Raw genomic sequence first — 17120 nt, 5'->3', positions numbered from 1 at the left:
GGCATCTGCCACCTCTCTGGGCAACCTGTGCCAGTGTTTCACCACCCTCATTGTAACAAATTTCTTCCTTATATCTAGTCTGAATCTACCCTCTTTTAGTTTAAAACCGTTACCCCTTGTCCTACCGCTACAGGCCCTGCTAAAAAGTCTGTCCCCATCTTTCTGATAAGCCCCCTTTAAGTATTGAAAGGCTGCAATAAGGTCTCCCTGGAGCCTTCTCTTCCGCAGGCTCAACAACCCCAACTCTCTCAGCCTTAAAACCATCTGAGCCTTTCTTCAGTTTTCAGCCAGCTGTGCTTACAGAACACCTATGTGCCAGGGCCTCTCCCACATTGCATTTCAAAATACAACCTGGTACCAGCTCCTTGGTCCACTGAGAGAAGGCAAATCAATCTCTCGCCACCCAAGCTGATTTAGGAGTGAGGCTGAAACTCCTCCATACCCCCAGCAGCTACCATGATGCCCTCGGTGAGCCCCCACTCCTCTAATCCAAAAGGTTTTTGGTAATAGTACTTCCTGAGGAGAGAAAGGGTTTGGAAGTGGGTAGGCTTAAGTTACACTCTTCAGCATGGCTTAAGGACTTCCCCCTTCTTCTGAGCCTGTGAAGATACTGATCACATGCATGGAGAGGAAGAAAAAGTGGGGGCACTAGCTAAAAGACCACTGTTTTTCCATCTACTGCAGACAGATCACTCACACCAGTGAGATTGGGAGGGGCAATTTCATTGAGTATAGTTGACACAGGGATATGGGCAGTACTGTGTAAATGATGGATAACCCTCTTTTATGAGAAATGAGAGTAACAAATAAAGAAAACTAACTTTTACCCATAAATATCTAGCATTCTTCAAGTCACTTGTGGAGAAGTATCCAACTAAATTAAATTTGCTTGGAGCAGAAAAAAAATGCATATAGAGTAAGCAAAATCTTCCTGAAAGAAACCAAATGAAAATGTAGGTGACATTATACAATATAATTAGCTTCCTCAATTTAGACAGAGGAAAGCTGGGAAAGATCCAAGACTGCACCAGTAAACCAGTCCATGATGGTTTGATAGCACTTAGCATAGGACCTGGGAATCACAAATTGTTGCAGTGTAAAGTTTTGTCCTTCCTCAACAGGAATTTGAAGAGTCCCTTGCAAAATGCCTCCAGGAAGAGTCCTACAGGATGCATTTCTTGCTGGTTATACATCTGATTTGATCCATCGAGAGTCTGACTACTGGAGGTTTTGAACCAAGAACATGTTTTTCATTTTCTCCATTCACTGATCCATAACAGAATACTTTAAAGTTCCTTTCATGTCAGCTACATAAAGATGTTTTCCAAGTGAATGTTTCAACTTGGGACAAAAATAATGGAAAGAATTAGTTACGCTGGATTTCTCCCTTATACAAAACATTATAAAGCAGATGCTAGTGTTACCTTTTCAGGAAAGAATTACACTTAGCATGCTTGAATGATGAATCTACCAACTCATTTACTCTTGTAGTTGCTATGAGGAAGGAAATAGGAGTAAGTATAATGAGACCCTTAGTGAAAGACATTTTGTGGTGATATATAAAACCAGGTTACAATATCACTGTTTCCTTGGGAACCTCTCTTGTCTAACAGAACTGGAAAGGAACAGAAAAAAAAAAATGGGCATCAGAAAACTTGTATTAATAACCCTGCTGCTGTCAGTACATTTAGATGACTTAGAGAAGCCAACAAAAGAAAGTATCACGTACCTTTGATATATGACTGGAGTGAATTTTCAGTTGCAGATTATACAGTAGAAGAACAATTCCAGAACAGAAGAATGTAAAACAGGGATGGGAATCTGCTTTTTCAGAATATGGTAGTGAGTTTGGAAAGAGAGCTGAGATGAACAGGAAGGGCAGGTGCCTGGAGACATGTGACCGTGAAGGCCAGCATTTATAGACGTTTCACTACTGAGGGGATTACAAATGAATGCTCCTTAAAAATAAGTTTCATAAATGATCATACTACATGATAATAATTTGTCTTGTTGGTTGGTTGTAGGTTATTGTTGATGCCATTACTCTGGAGTAGGTAGAGAAGTCTGTGTTCTGAGTATATTTTAATCAGTGTGTCACCCGGGTAATGTAAATAACAGTAACAGCATGACACAATTCTGTGCAGGCTGACAGGAACGTGAAGAAATAATCTTTTCATTTAATTGCAGGAAAATGTGAGGAATGATAGGTGGAACTGATGGGGAGAAAGGAAGGTAGAAGCATAGAAAGGTCAAGCTGAACCATTTCTTCAGTGAGTCACAGGATGTCTTCTGCTCTGAATCTGCTCTCTCTTTTCAAAGCAAATAGCTAGATAATATATGGGGATTACAGTTCCTGTCCCTGGATTTGTTTGTTTATAGTTACCCGCTTAATGGTACAGCATTTAGTGGGAACAGGGCAAATACCAAGGAGAAAAGAAAGCTCTTGAAATTCTACAATCATGCTGAGAGCAGGTATTTGTAATTTGTGGATGAAAAATCACGGGCGCGTTGAAATGATTACAGAAGCAGGCACTGTAAATCCAGAAAGTTCAGAGGTAAATATCCATTGGAAAGAAATTCAGATAAATGAAGCAAAGCAACTGTAGTGATGCCTTGCAACCAAAACCACGGTCAGAATACTGCTAGTGTTTATGGTTGAGACATGGCATGAAGTATTTTTGAAACAACTGTGTAACCTGACAGGGTGGAGAGATTGCTTTCAAGTGGTCTGGTTTTTTAAAATTGTTCTTAGAAGCGATTGAGTGATTTCTCTCTTTCCTCACTTCCCCAGGATAAAATGTAGTTTCCCAAAGGGATCAGTCCGGTTAGTTCTTCCATTCAACATTTATAGATTGGTAAGGACTGTACTATCTTTGGTAATCTGATGACACACAGTTCTACATTTCCTCCTCTTTTTGACTTCAATGCCAGATTTATCTAATGCTTGGAAGAAACAAGGAACTGGGTGAGAGCCAGCTGGCTGGAATCCAGTCCGAAAGGTGAAGGTGATGTGGACTGGAAGAGCAGAATGCTTTCAGGACTTGATGAAAAACCGTATAGTTTATTTCACAAGGGTATCTGCTTAAATATAGTATGTTCAGTTTCTATACAACGGTTTATGTATAACAACAAAGGGTCTATCATACATAATTTTACATCAAGAAAGGGAACACACTCCTTTCAGCTAAGGATGTCAATGACATTTCTTAGACAAAATTAAGATTTGATGAATATACGTGCATGATAATAGGTATGGATTACTGTTAAGACTTGCGTTACCACAGCCAGCCTATCATGTCCTTCTGGTGGTCTGTTCCTCCAGAACTTGTTTTCCCAAAGGAATGATGTCTTCAGCCCAATATCGCATGCAGAACTCTTTAGCTAGTGCAGCTACATCCTAGAATTTATTCTCTGTGGAAATACAGCTAACGAGGACCAGGACACTTTCAGGAAGATGACTTTTTTCCCAGGCCTTTGCACCTGGTGTTAAGTTGTTGTTATAGTCCATTAGAAATAGCGCCAGCTCCAGGGATGTATGATCTGTGGTGGAGATTTCAAACTGTCCAAACTAAACCTTACAAAACCACTTTATTATTGCTACATACACTTGTGTGATATCCAACGCTGATGTGAAATAGAAGTTATGTCTCATAACGTGAGAGAAGAGCAGGTAGAACTCTACTGTCTGTAAACAGATTGAAAACCTACAGATCTGGATTGAATTGTTTCTTCGGCGTTCTTGAATAGGTTATTTCCCATTTATTTGGGCTGGATGGCATTTTGGGCATTGCAGGATTCTTTTTCCAGCAATTATTTCTTGCCATCGAAATGACTGCTCAGGTGGGGGATTTAGAGATAGCAAAAGCATTTTGAGGGGTTTATTCCACCACCGCCTGGTTTCCAGGGCGGGAAGAGGACTTCCTTCTCCAGCCCTCTCTCATCGCTGTCCCATTCCTGCTCTCCCGCGTTGCAGGAATCTGCCCAGGCAGACGCTGGGGCAAATGTCACACCTCGCGTTGGCTGAAGGCCGCTCCGGCAGGCCGTTGTGCAGGCGATCGTGGAGCAGCACCTCTGTTGGGCTGGACCCTCACGGCCGAACAGCGGTGCCGCTCCCGGCCCAGGGCAGCCGGGGGCCCACCCGGCGCCCGCCCCGCCGCTCCCCCCGGCGTTGCTCTCCGGTTCTCGGCCTAAACCGCAGACCGCGCCGTCGGGCCTTCGAGGGGACGGGGCTGTGGCGGCCCTGCCGCCCTCCCCGGCCGCTTCTCCCCTCGCCTTTCCCGCTGCCTCCTTCTCCTTCTCCCGGGGGCCGGCGCTCCCCTCGCCAGCTCCTTCGCCCTGGGGCTGCTCTCGGGGACGGGCCCCGTCGAGCGGGTGCCCCTCTCGGCCCGCCGCCCCGGGCAGCCCCGGCGGCGGGGGCGGCGGCCGCGGAGCGTCTCCCCGCCCTCCCCCTCGCCCCCCCCCGTGGCCGCCGGGCTCGGTCCTCCCAGCGCGTCGCCGGCGCCTTGGCTCCTCCTTGTCCTTCCTCGCGTGATTTTTATCGCGTCCATTTTTTGTGCGGGGGTAAATAAATAAATAAGGACAGCTGTCGCCCGCCCCCCGCCGCCCCCCGCCGCCCAGCCCGCGCGGCGCCGCTAGGGGCGGCAGCCGGGCCCCGCGCCGCTCGGTGGGGGAGGCGGTGGGGCGATGCGGAGCCCCCTCCCGTGACTCCGGCGCTCCGCCATGCCATGGGTTAGGCGGCCTCCATCCTGCAGCCGAGAGGGCACCGGCCAAGCGAGGCGGCGGCAGGAAGCGGCGCGGTCCGGCCGAGGAGCGGCGGCGAGAGGCGGCGGCGGCGGCGGGAGGCGGGCGCGGCGCCCCGCGGCCCCCTCCATGGACGGCGGCGAGGAATTATGAGCCGCGGCCGGCGGCCGGGACTGGCGCTCGCCCGCTGGGGCTTCCCCCGCTGCGCGCCCTGGGGCGCCGGGGCTCCGCTCTCGCACGCCCCCCGCCTCGCCCCCCGGCAGCCTCTGCCCCGTCTCCTGCCCCCCCGCCGCTGGCTGCGTCCCCCCCTCTCCCCGCTGGGTGCTCGGGGTTAGGATAATCTCGCTCGTCCCCAAACCACAGCGCTCCCGCGGCTAATCCTGCCCTTTCCCCTCTCCCTCCCCACCCCGCCTCCGGCCCTTCCTCTCCTGGCGCTGCCCTCTCCCCTCCCCGCTCCCCCTGCTCGCCCCCTGGGCCCCGCCGTCCCCGTCCTCCCCGCTGCCGCCGGCGGCCGGGCTGGTGGGTGCGAGGTCGGGGCTGCCGGCCACCCCGCCCCTCCCCGGCGGGGCCGTCATTAGGCTGCCGGTTGATTACAGGGTATTGATTTGTATGTGCTTCTCCCGGCGCCGGCGGTGGCCGCTCCCGCTGGTGCCGCCGCGGCCGCTGGAGTTAGGGCAGCGCTTCCCGTCGCGGCGGTGAGCTCCCACCAAACATGTCGGCTCCCGCCGGGCCCCGGGGCGGCCCCGCTGCTCCTCAGCCTCCTCCGGCTCCTCAGCCCGAGATGCCCGACCTCAGCCACCTCACGGAGGAAGAGCGGAAGATCATTCTGGCCGTCATGGACCGCCAGAAGAAGGAAGAGGAGAAGGAGCAATCCGTGCTCAAGTAAGGGCGGGCGCATCCCTTCCTCGTCCTCCCGGCCCACGGTCGCGGAGGTCTCTTCCCCGGCCTCGGGGGCGGCACGGCCGGGGCGGGAGAGAGGAGCCGGGCGGCCGGGGGCGGGCAGGGGTGTCTCTCGCCGCCGGCCGTGCCCCGGCGGCTGTTCGGCGCCGGGCGAGTGTGGGGCACGGCGGGGGGGACCTGCCGCCGCGGGAGCGGGCAGAGACGGGGCCGGGAGGCCGCCGGGCCGGCAGGACGCCGCGGCCCGGGCTCGCCGCCTGCCTCAGCCGCGCTCCGCGGGGCGGGCGGCGGCGCGGCGGCTCCGGCTCCGCACGCCCCGGCGCTGGCGGGGGCAAGGCGCCCAACATGGCCGCACAGGTGCCGTTCTCACCCGGCGTGTGCCATCAGGAGGAAGGGGGGTGGGTCGAGGCGGCGGTTGGCGCCGCCGGAGGGGGCGGATCGGCGGCATCGGGCCCCGTCCCGGGGGCGCGGCGGGCTCCGGGCTGGCGGCGGCGGCCCTGCCCGGCGCGGGCGCGGCCGCCCGGGGCGGAGAGGGACCGCCGGGGCCTAGGCTCCGGCCGTCTCGCTGGGTGGGTTTGCCACAGCCGCCATCTTCCCCCGACAACGTGTCTGCCGCCCGCCCCCGCCCCGCTGCTCTTTCCAAGCGTGAGCCCCGGCGCCGGGGGAAGCGGGACGCCCTTCCGTCCGCCCGGCGCGGGCATGGGAGGCGGCGGCGGCCGGGCTCCAGCACCGGGAGCTGTCCAGGGCGGCGGCCGGGCTCCAGCACCGGGAGCTGCCCGCGGCGGCGGCCGGGCTCCAGCACCGGGAGCTGTCCATGGCGGCGGCCCGGCTCCAGCACCGGGAGCTGCCCGCGGCGGCGCCGCCCCTGCAGCCCTGCGCGGGGCTGGGCGGCCCCGGCCCGGCGGCGCGGGGTCTCGTCCTGCCGCTGGTGCCCGGGCGCGGCGTGAAGCAGGGGGGGACGGGGAAGCGGGAGCTTTCCCCCTGCGCTGTGCCCCAGCCGCGAGGGGAACCCGTCTGGCTGGAGGCGCGGGGTGCTGCTCTCGCGAGCGGCGTGGGTCGTGTCCTTCCCTAGCCGGGCGGGGAGGCACCGAGTAAACTCAAGAAAACTGTTCTCCCTCCGTGGCGGAGTAATCGCGCTGACTTCTAGTGGCTTAAAAATAAGCAAAGCTACTACTGTCGTGGACGTGACTTTTGTGAGTGCGGCGAAGCTGAAGCACTAAGCGGGTTTTTATACCAAAATTAGTACTGGACATGTGTCTTGGACATGTTCACTGCAGCTGGCCCTTCACCCTCAGTACCTGGAAGCTGTCTTCTGGGCTGTAGTGGTGACTTTGGAAGTCTGTTTCCAAGATTCATTGCATCACTGTTAGCATCATAATGAAAACTTCAGATAGCATTTTTGTGACAGCTACTAAACTGTGAGGTGATCTCCTACAAACATTTCAATGTCCGTTTAAAAAGCTGTTTTATTGGCTGAACATTTTGAAGAATTGTCAGTGTAACGTGAGCACTGGAAATAAAGTGCCATACCTTGTTTTATCACCACCTCTCAGTCTCATGCTATACAATTTGCTTGCTATTATGGTACTTTTACTTTAAAGCAATTTAGACACCTTTACATTGCTAAGTTGTGTGGCATATCAAAATAAATGCAAATTTTCATCTAAAATTTCTGCACTTTTAAAAATCATTAACAAAGAAGGAAACGGAAAATTATTCAAGTTGCAGTTTAAATATATAATAATAGCATTACAGTTTTAAAGAAGGCTCCTGGCAACTTCTGTTGTGGACGATAATATTTATGATCCAATATAAAGTACGATTTCAGTATGACTCTAGGATCAGCTTGAACTGTTAAGCTTACAAATGAAGAATAAACTCTTCTGAAGTAATGACAAGGTAAAACCAACTTAAGAAATGAAACAGAACTGTTTTCATTTGTAATCTTCAGAATCTTGGAAGCAGACAGTGGACAAAAGACAGGTCTTCATCAAATCTAAAGATAAGCCATAAACTTCATGTGGGGTTTAGTTTCTCATTATGTCTCACTAAAGCTTTTCCTCGAGTTTGGTGTAAGCTGTGAGGGAAATGGTATGGCGTAAGGTTTATACACAAAGGACAGCCTAAACCGGCTCTCTCAGGAAAATGCAGTTGTCAATGGCATTTGGATAGATGGCCCACAATATTTTACAGGACACTGTGTCAGACGAATAACTCACCGGTTTAATTTGTCTTAAAGTGAAGTGACTCCTTAAACCATCAGGTACACGTTTATTCTGAAAACATCTGCAGATTTATTAAGCACAACCCTCCACCAAAGTCATACCAGAGCTTGTTCTGCATTTTTAGGTAGATATTACTGAGTTTAGTTCTCTGGACAGATGTTTTCCTTCTGTCAAGAGAAGAGAAAGAAGAAGAAAGAAACCCCCCCATATTTATATGAATGAACTACTGTTATTGCATAGAGATAGAGCTAAATCCTGCAGTCTTTGTTCAAGTCTAATTCTCCTCGAAGGCAAGCTCCTTTTGAAGTGGAAGGTATTTTTGTCTGACTAAGCAATAAAATTGTGTCATTTAATTCCATGGAGAAATATGGGAGGATAAAAAAAGATGCTGAAAACAAGAGTTGACATTTAGAGATATTATCACACGAACTGTTCAAATGTTGTAGAAAGGGGCAAGCATGGATTTCCTTTATTTTTTTTGATAATTTATGGTGATTGAGTGTCAGTATGAATGACTAGTCCCTGGGCTCTACTTCCTTTCTCCATTCTATTTCTATTTTGTGCTTTTCAAATTCTTTCGCTGTGCCCATCACTGTGGTATTTGAGCATCTTCCAAAAGTGCATTAAGTAGTGTGACTCACATCTGTAATGTGGACTATTTATTCTTTTCCTTTCACTCCCTGGGGTAAATATGTGTGGATTTAAAATAGATACATAACTTCTTCTCCTTATGCTTGTTTTACTCATTTTGGGGAAAGGAAATGCAGATGGTATTGAGTTGTAATCTGTAGCAACTAATAGTGAGCAGGTCAGCATGAATTCTTGCCAGGATTTGCTGGAACATGATGGCATGGAAAGCAGAAGCTTTCCAGATTTGCTCTCTGCTTTGGCCTGGTTTGGTCTGTGAAATACGCCTAGCTACAGTTGTGCACTGTGTTCCTGTGGCAGAGCTTCCACTTGAAAAAGGAGGATGGGCAGCAAAATCTACTGCTCCGACTGTCTCTCTTCTGGAATTTTTGGGACCCTTGGAGTGCATTTTGAGTGTCATGTACTAAGAAGGTGTCTTTTTGACAAGGATATTGAACATATATTTTGCATAATATTTAATATGCACAATGCATGGCACTCAGAGTGAATTTATGTCTGTACACTGGGCGTAAGTCCTTCTCTGCTGTTATATGAATATTTACATATTTTAAACTTTTATCTTTGTGGGTATTTTACTTCCACGCATATAGCATAGAACTTCTGATGATGGTTTTTCCTTCACATTACGCACATCCTTCCTCTTATAAATTCTAGTTTTGTGTGTGTAAGCTTTCTAACAGATTTTAAATAGCACATTTCCTCCATATGGATTGATTTCTGGGATCGGTCTTGTGCTTTTTTACTTTTCATTTGTACTTTATTTCTGTCTCAAAGGACTGGCTTGAGAGGATGCACACAGACAAAAGATTTGCAGAAGATGCTAGCATGCTGACATTATTTTTAAAGACTTATGTATCAGCCTGTGTGATGTGCATATACACTTTTCTACTTGCAGTATCATGAGTTTCCAGGTCCTTTGCCTAACTATTCTAAAGCTAAAGTGCTCTCCTTGTAAAGTCAGACTCACAGCTCTGAAAATACATGCATTTCAGCTTTTTATGGGTATGGACAGTTTGGGCCAGAAGAAGACAAGTTTTCCCAAGAGAAATTTCATTATGAAATCACCCTGCTTTTCATATATTTGCAAAGTATCACAGGTTTACCATGAGGTCTTTATAAAGGATCTCTTTTGTATGTGTGTGTGGCTGAAATCAACTGGCATTGTCATCTGTTTTATCCAGGGAGAGAAGACAGATGGAAGCATGGTGGGCTAGCTAGAGAATGGTGGCTCTCCGTTAGCCACCACTGTCAAGTCCAGAGTACGCTTTAGGAAGGCACAACTGGCTGCAGTCTTGTGTATGCTCAGTTGCTGTGCCCGTGATTGCACAGCCATAGTAAAAATTGGGTAGCTACACTGACTGAAAGAAAATCTCTGACAAGCAGACCTCAAAGAAGCTAGACTGTGTGGGCTCTGTATGGCACCGTGGGTGAGTGAGACGTGGGGCAGGATGCTGGGTCTGGGGGAGAAGAAGCAATAGATTGATGGTTGTGAGTCACAGCAGTGTAAATATCCGCCTCACAAGGCTACTGTACTGCTTTATAAATAATTATCCTGCATTACAAATAATCAACTCTAATTTACACTACTTTAAAAACATTGTATGTTTAGGATTTGGATTTCAGGGCTGGAGGGATGAAAGAGATGTAGGTGATGATTATTGGTTTTGTTTTTTGAAAACAGAGATACGTATATGGGAATTTCTGAAGTTTATAGGGTAATGCAAAAAGATTTGCTTTTGGTTAGATAGTAAACTAGGACTCCAGGCAATGGTACTTGTTTAAGTTATGCTTCCATAACTTTACACTGCGTTCTGTCTGAATCTGGAGTGCTGATCAGAACAGTCCATTGCTACACCACTCATAATTTTGCTCTTGTTCCTATGTATTATAAAATAAAATATGGTCAAGGTGACTTTAAAAGTAATAACTTTATGCTGTGTAAAATAAGTGATAGTGGAAGTTATACGAAAATATATAGCTGAGGAAGATAGTTGTCCTCTTCCCTGCCCTGCCGTCTTCCCTGCTCTTTTCCCTTCCTACTAACTCATTCTCTGCTCCCTCCTAATATTCTTTATCATCTCCCCTTTCTTTTGTTTTAACGATGTGTACTGCTTTTTGGGCCTCTCTCAAAATTGTCATTATTCCTTACTCTTCTTTCTTACTACATGCTTAGACATTTTATACTGTAGATAATACTTGTCAGGATGTTATGGCTTGTACCATTTGCTCTTCAAGAAGACCCAGTGTTTACAACTGTTCTCTAAAGCATCTAGCACACTTTTGGGCACTGTCTACAAATAATAGCAGTAGTACTTCCTCTTAGTGACTAAGCAGAACGTATTTGGAGATTATACAGACTGGCAGTTACACTAATTACTGGGTTTGCTAATGTTAATGTTGGGTAAAATTTCAGAAGACTGCAATAGTGCTGATGTTCCTGCATTCAAAAAGTACAAGCAGGATGGGTTGGATCAGAAAGGCCTGACATCATACGGGGCCGAAAAATAGAAAAGCTGATACAGGATTTAGTTAACAAAGAACCCCAAAAATAGTTATTTAACACCAGCCAGTATGTGCTTTCTGTAATTTTGTCAAATAAATCTGCTTTTGCATTCTTTGAAACAAAAAGAAGAAAACATTTAATTATACATCTTAAAAACAAGATCATACTTCAATATCATACTACAAGATCATACTTCAAGGTGCTGGGACTATATCCTAGAAAGTGGTGACTGGGTGAGATTCAGTGGTCTCTGGAAGTGAGGTTAGGGGGCTCAACAGTCCAGTCTGGATTTTGTCTGCATGCATCTGTGAGCTGGGCAATGTCTAAATAACTGAGAATGTCAAATAATTGATTTTTCCATTGAAACAACAGCTTAATTAGTGTATATATTGGAAGTGCAAAAATACACAGAAGTGATAGGTTACTACAGGACTGATATAAAATGTGTTTCGACCCTGCCGATGAAGTTTTAAAATACTTGCAGCATATTCAAAGTTCCATAATAAGGAGGGAAAAGTAATATAATGGTTTTAACTTTGAAATTTAATTTGCCATGTATATAAATGTTCAGTTTTTATCTGTAAGGTAGACTTGACAGTCTTGGGAATTTTCTTCAGCTGAATGCCACCTCTCACCCCTCTGCTTTACTGGCTTCCTTAAAGTTTTACTGTCGTATTCACAGTCAGTCAGAAGGCTATGAAAGTTTCTAAGTCTATTAGGCCTACCTTTTCCAAGAAGGATTTTTTTTGTGTTGCTGTCTTTCCTTTTTTCTGAACATAGAATCATAGAATCATTAAGGTTGGAAAAGACCTTTAAGATCATCAAGTCCAACCGTCAACCCAACACCTCCATGCCTACTAAACCATGTCCCAAAGTGCCTTGTCTACATGTTTTTTGAACTCCTCCATGGTGACTCCACCACCTCTCTGGGCAGCCTGTTCGAATGCCTGACCACCCTTTCAGTAAAGAAATTTTTCCTAATACCCAATCTAAACCTCTCCTGACGCAACTTGAGGCCATTTCCTCTTGTCCTATTGCTTGTTACTTGGGAGAAGAGACTGACACCCACCTCACTACAACCTCCTTTCAGGTAGTTGTAAAGAGCAATAAGGTCTCCCCTGAGCCTCTGCTTCTCCAGACTAAACAATCCCAGTTCCCTCAGCCGCTCCCCATCAGACTTGTGCTCTAACCCTTCACCAGCTTCGTTGCCCTTCTCTGGACACGCTCCAGCACCTCAATGTCCTTCTTGTACTGAGAGGCGCAAAACTGAACGCAGTATTTGAGGTGCAGCCTCACCAGTGCCGAGTACAACATCTTCTCTGATGGCTTTTTTTGACAGGAACTTGGGGAAATAAAACCCAAAAGAACACAAGAAATGATAAGTTATGATCTCTTTGATACTTGTTTGACTGCAACAGACATTACACCTTAATAATGAGCTTTGAGGTGGGGATGATTTTTTGAGTTAAGATTAGATTGTGTGGGCTGTCTTAATCATATGTCTTACTATATCATGGTTAATAGCTACAAGTTATCATAGACAACAACTAATCGTGTAAAAATGGCATTCAAAAACATTGTCTTTCATATAAATTAATTAATATTAGAAATCTTAAGTTCAAATCAAACCACATTGTTTTCAGTGCTTACGGAGTTTAGATTTTGTCTCTTTTGCAGGACTACGTGGTGTAACAGGAGGAACTGTTATGTCCTTGAAGAATACCTGTCTGTTGAGGGTGTATTATGGTTTATTAATAAGAACAGTTTACATCTAATCTGGTAGTGCTTTTGTAAACTCAGTAAACTCCAGCAAGTGCATCTCATGATTTGTTAAACTACTGGTGATACAGTAAAACTGTAGAATCAGTGCTGTGCTGAAAAGCTGCTTCTGCGTGATATTATGTTTGACTGTTTCCTCATGTTGTTTCTCCAAGGTATTGTCTTGAAGCTGCAAAGGGATCCGTCAGGGCTGAGATTATAAGAGTTAATGTAACAGTACAAGATTGTATACGGGAGTAGTAGTGCCTTTAAGAAGTTAATACAGACCATTTTTGGAGAGTAAGCATTCAAAGAAGTAATTTATACTGTTCTCTGCTGTTTTCATTGAAGGTGGAAGACAGTTCTTTTATAGTCTTGAATTCAAGTATCAGCTGTCATCACATTTCTCTTCCTAAATGTGTTTGCAGAGTCATCTTAGTTGCATTTTGATAAACCAAAATTAAATGAATGCATTTTGTTAGGGGAGGAGTTCATAATAGTCTACTTTATGCATCTTTTGGAGTTTTGAAGTTTTGATGTGAGAGCCTAAAGAATATCTTTGATTTAGACTTTAAACTCTTTTTTGAAAACCATAGTGAGATATCCTGTTTGTTCTAGCAGGAGTTACTGAGAGCGGAACCTGTGTTTCAAAAAAGCCTGACTGCTTCTATTTAGAAAATTCACAAAGAAAATCTTTAAACTTTAAATACAACATAAAAAAGTTATTTTCTTTTTACTGTCTCTGTGGGGTTGGTTCTTTCTTCTTAAATCTCATATGAAGTTTTTTAAATACTTCCTGATAACTTGTTCTTTCTTTATTTAACATTAATATTTTTAAGGTGAATGGTTTCTTATAGCAAATATTATATAGTATTTGTACATAGACTATCTCACAGGTCATATAGCATTACTAGGTATTTGATATAACGTGGCATTTTAGTTCTATGTATTTGTGAGGGCAGTCTTTCTTTAGAATGTGTATTGTCTGAAGCATATGAGGGACATCAAATGTTTTGACCTTTAAATAAAATTGTGAGTTAGAAGCAGTCAGCCTTTTTTGGAAAATGTTCTGCATCCATCCTTCGTATAACTTTTCAGAAATTAGTACTCCAGTGTGTCAGCAAGAAATCTTTTTTGATATACTGTTACTCTAACTCGTGGTGCATTTATACATTTTTCTCTTTACAGAAAGGATGACTGAGAAGTAATGCTTTTAAAGCTGTTTAAAGCCCAGATAACACATAGAATAATAGAAAATAGGTCTGGTTGGGACTGCAAGAGGTCTTCCAATTCATCCTTTGCTTCGAGGTATGACCAGCTATAAGACAGCAATTCCTGACACTTATTTGTCTAATCTAGTGATTCCCAACTGTGAGGGCCCACCTAGCCAGTGAAATAAATAGGCTTCATGGCCGAGGCAGGGCACATAACAGACAACACACAGATTTTGTGCTAATCAGCTCTGCAAGAGCTGTGCTGCCTACATAGGAGAAGGTGAGGAGTGGGCCAAACAGATCTTAAGGTAGAGCTCTTGGATCTAGTATGAAACTTTTACAGATTTTTCAAATGATACTTTACTACTGAAAGGTATGAGAACAAGTCCAACTACTGACCTAACCAGGGATGGAGATTCCTAGAAGTCTCTAGGTAATTTGTCTCAGTTACTCAGAGTCATTATCCTTACCATTAGATTTTTTCCCCTACTGTTAAACCTAAATCTTTCCTGCCATTTGCTACTTACTCTGTTCTCAATGTAAATGCAGAGCAGTCCGTTACTTTTCTGTTTGCAGCAACCTTTTATATAATTTCACAAATGTGATCATAGCTCCTCCTGTAGATTCTCATCATCTCCTTTCTGTAGACTCAAAAGGTCATATTTTCTAGACTTTTGACCATTCTTGTTGCCGTTCTCTATAGGCTTTCTAACTGATCTTTTTTGAAATGCAATGTCCAAACCCAGAGACAATATTCCAAACAAAAGTGTACGAGGAGAGCATAAGGATAACACCATGTGTCTTGCACAGAACACTCTCCTTGTACAGTCAGTGTCATGTGTGTGGGTTTGTTGTTGTCATATAGCGTTATGGACTCACAGTCAGCTTGTGATCTATTATACCTTCAACACGCTTTTCTGCAGAACTGCTGTTGAATCAGTCATTCCTCATTTTGTATTTTGAAGTTGATTACCTCAGCTATGCATAGTGTTTGTCTTCATCCCCATTGAGTTGTATTCTGTCTGTATCAGATGCCTCTTATGAATTTTGCATTAGAGTGCTTAAATAAAATGCACAAACAGCCCTTGGAGCAAGAATGAGGATTTGCCTCTAGAGAGTATCTTAATCACAGAGCTATTTAGACTTTCTGTTGCTTGTCCATACATTCACATTCCTGACTGCACAGTTGCACAACTTCACTGGCAGGATGCAGAATAATCTTATTCCAGTTTTGCCCATAGCTTGTTTGTTAGGGAAGAGAGAGCTGTGTTCAAATCTCCTCAAGCTGAGAAGGGTCTACAACACAGGCCTTGCACCTCCTTGGAAAGATGTAACTGCCACACTATTGTAAGGGAAACAGTTGCTCTGTCCTCTGCTATATTTATTCAGTCCGTGGAAGCTGTTGGCTGACTTACAACAAATTTGACAAAAAACCTGAGGTGCCAAAAATATTTAATTACTAAGGGTCTAATGAAAATAAGTAGATGGGTAGTGGAAAGGGATTGTCCACACTCCTGACTGTGGAAAAGTCTGCTTACACCATATTGCATACCAAGGTGTCCTTATAGAGGAGAACTAACCATAGACATCAAAATAAATCAGTCATGAGCTATGAGTCCTCATGGAATCAGACTTCTTTAGGTTCAGCACTCATAGAACTACTTGGTTAATGAAAATGATTGCCTCAGTTTTGGTATCTTTTTCATTCCCGTGTTACAACATTTAGAGCTTGGGTTAAGGATTGAGCCCAGAGAATCTCTGGGATTCTTCTGACCAGATGTGAATATATACAGCGTAAGACATCTACATCTGAAATTGCTTAGATTCAATTTAAAGCAAATGGAAATAAAGAGGTGCCTTTAGGATGTGATCCATCTCATCTTAAATTAGACATTTCAAATAGGCCGGATGAATTGCAGAGCCTATTTCTGGCTATGGACTTAAAAAGAAGATAGAGTGAATGTGTCAGATGTAGAGGTCTACCTTGTAGACATCTTCAGATAAGTAAGTTGAATCTCACCCTCCGAGTTCTGCTTTTGAGGGTAACTCTTCACTATTTGGTCTTACAAGAATGCCATAGCCACTTTCCCTACTGGCACTGACTTTTATGGTTCTCTAGATGTCTTTAGAAGCCTGTTTGTCAATCTGCATCTTTTGCTTATATTTCAATCAGTTATTAATTAGGGCATGCTCATTTATCCATATCTTTACTATTTGAGACTCACTGCTGGGAACCTGAGTATGTTTCCCTTCTAGTCCAAGGTTATTCTTAGGATTGGGTATATATTTTATACTAAATTCAGAAAGCCTTCTAAGAATGAGATCTAAAAGGAGACCTTGGAATACAAGATCTTTCCAGCATGTGGGATTAAGCATACCATCAACAAAAGTACATTGCAAAGAAAATCTTCACATGCCATTCACCAATAAGAATGATTAGTGGATATTTTAAGCTAGAAGATAGAATCTCATAGCTGAATCTAGTCTGATAGCTACAAGCAAGTTACAAGCACAGGATTTGTCTATTACTTGTAAACGTAAAACAGTATAACATTAAGACCCAAAGAAAACTCTATAAACTCAATTTAAGTTGATAATTTCTTTCCATAACTCACATACTATCTCTCTTTTGCTATGTATCAATGGAAGTTAGAGAGTTTTCAACATATGCTTTGAATATCTACTATGCTTTGAATTTCTTCCTTTCTGCCAGTTAGCCATTGCTTTAACAATATTTATTTAGCTACTGTGTGTTTACAAGTTGATGGGTCACGTTTGATAGTAGTCTGTTAAAAACATGCTATTGAATTGCTATGCATTCTGAATTCAGCACTTTCTTGCTTTAAAAGCCTGGATAAACAGGTATCTGCGGAAGATATTGTATGGTACAGAAATCAAATACATTTTTGCTGAATCAGACCCTACGACAGTTTGGGAACATGGGTTTTGATTCAGCATGCTTTCATTAATTTGGTTAGTCATTGCGATTATGATTAATTTCATTCTGTGTAACTGACTGCTGCACAGTAAGTGACAGCTGAACCATATATTATCTAACAGCTAGAAAAATAGCATCACTGTCACGTTTAGAAGGCTGAGGATTATACTTTTATGGAACACGTGTCTTGTACTAAA

General features: G+C 44.8%; 1 protein-coding gene across 10 annotated transcripts in view; it reads left to right on the top strand.

The window, feature by feature from the left end:
• Window positions 1-5106: 5106 nt before the first annotated feature.
• Window positions 5107-17120, top strand: part of RIMS2 (regulating synaptic membrane exocytosis 2) — a 494921-nt gene continuing 482907 nt past the window's right edge. For 3 of the 10 annotated variants that reach the window (XM_072852060.1, XM_072852059.1, XM_072852058.1), the window contains exon 1: window positions 5109-5622. In XM_072852060.1, the coding sequence (XP_072708161.1) occupies window positions 5453-5622 (170 nt within the window). In that variant the 5' untranslated portion in view covers window positions 5109-5452. Of the gene's footprint in view, window positions 5623-17120 lie in introns of all 10 variants that reach the window. The other 7 variants (XM_072852063.1, XM_072852061.1, XM_072852062.1 and 4 more) reach the window with 4 other exon arrangements.

Source organism: Ciconia boyciana, chromosome 2 (assembly GCF_034638445.1).
Source record: "Ciconia boyciana chromosome 2, ASM3463844v1, whole genome shotgun sequence".
Taxonomy (NCBI): Eukaryota; Metazoa; Chordata; class Aves; order Ciconiiformes; family Ciconiidae; genus Ciconia; species Ciconia boyciana.
This window is presented reverse-complemented; position numbering and strand designations above follow the sequence as displayed.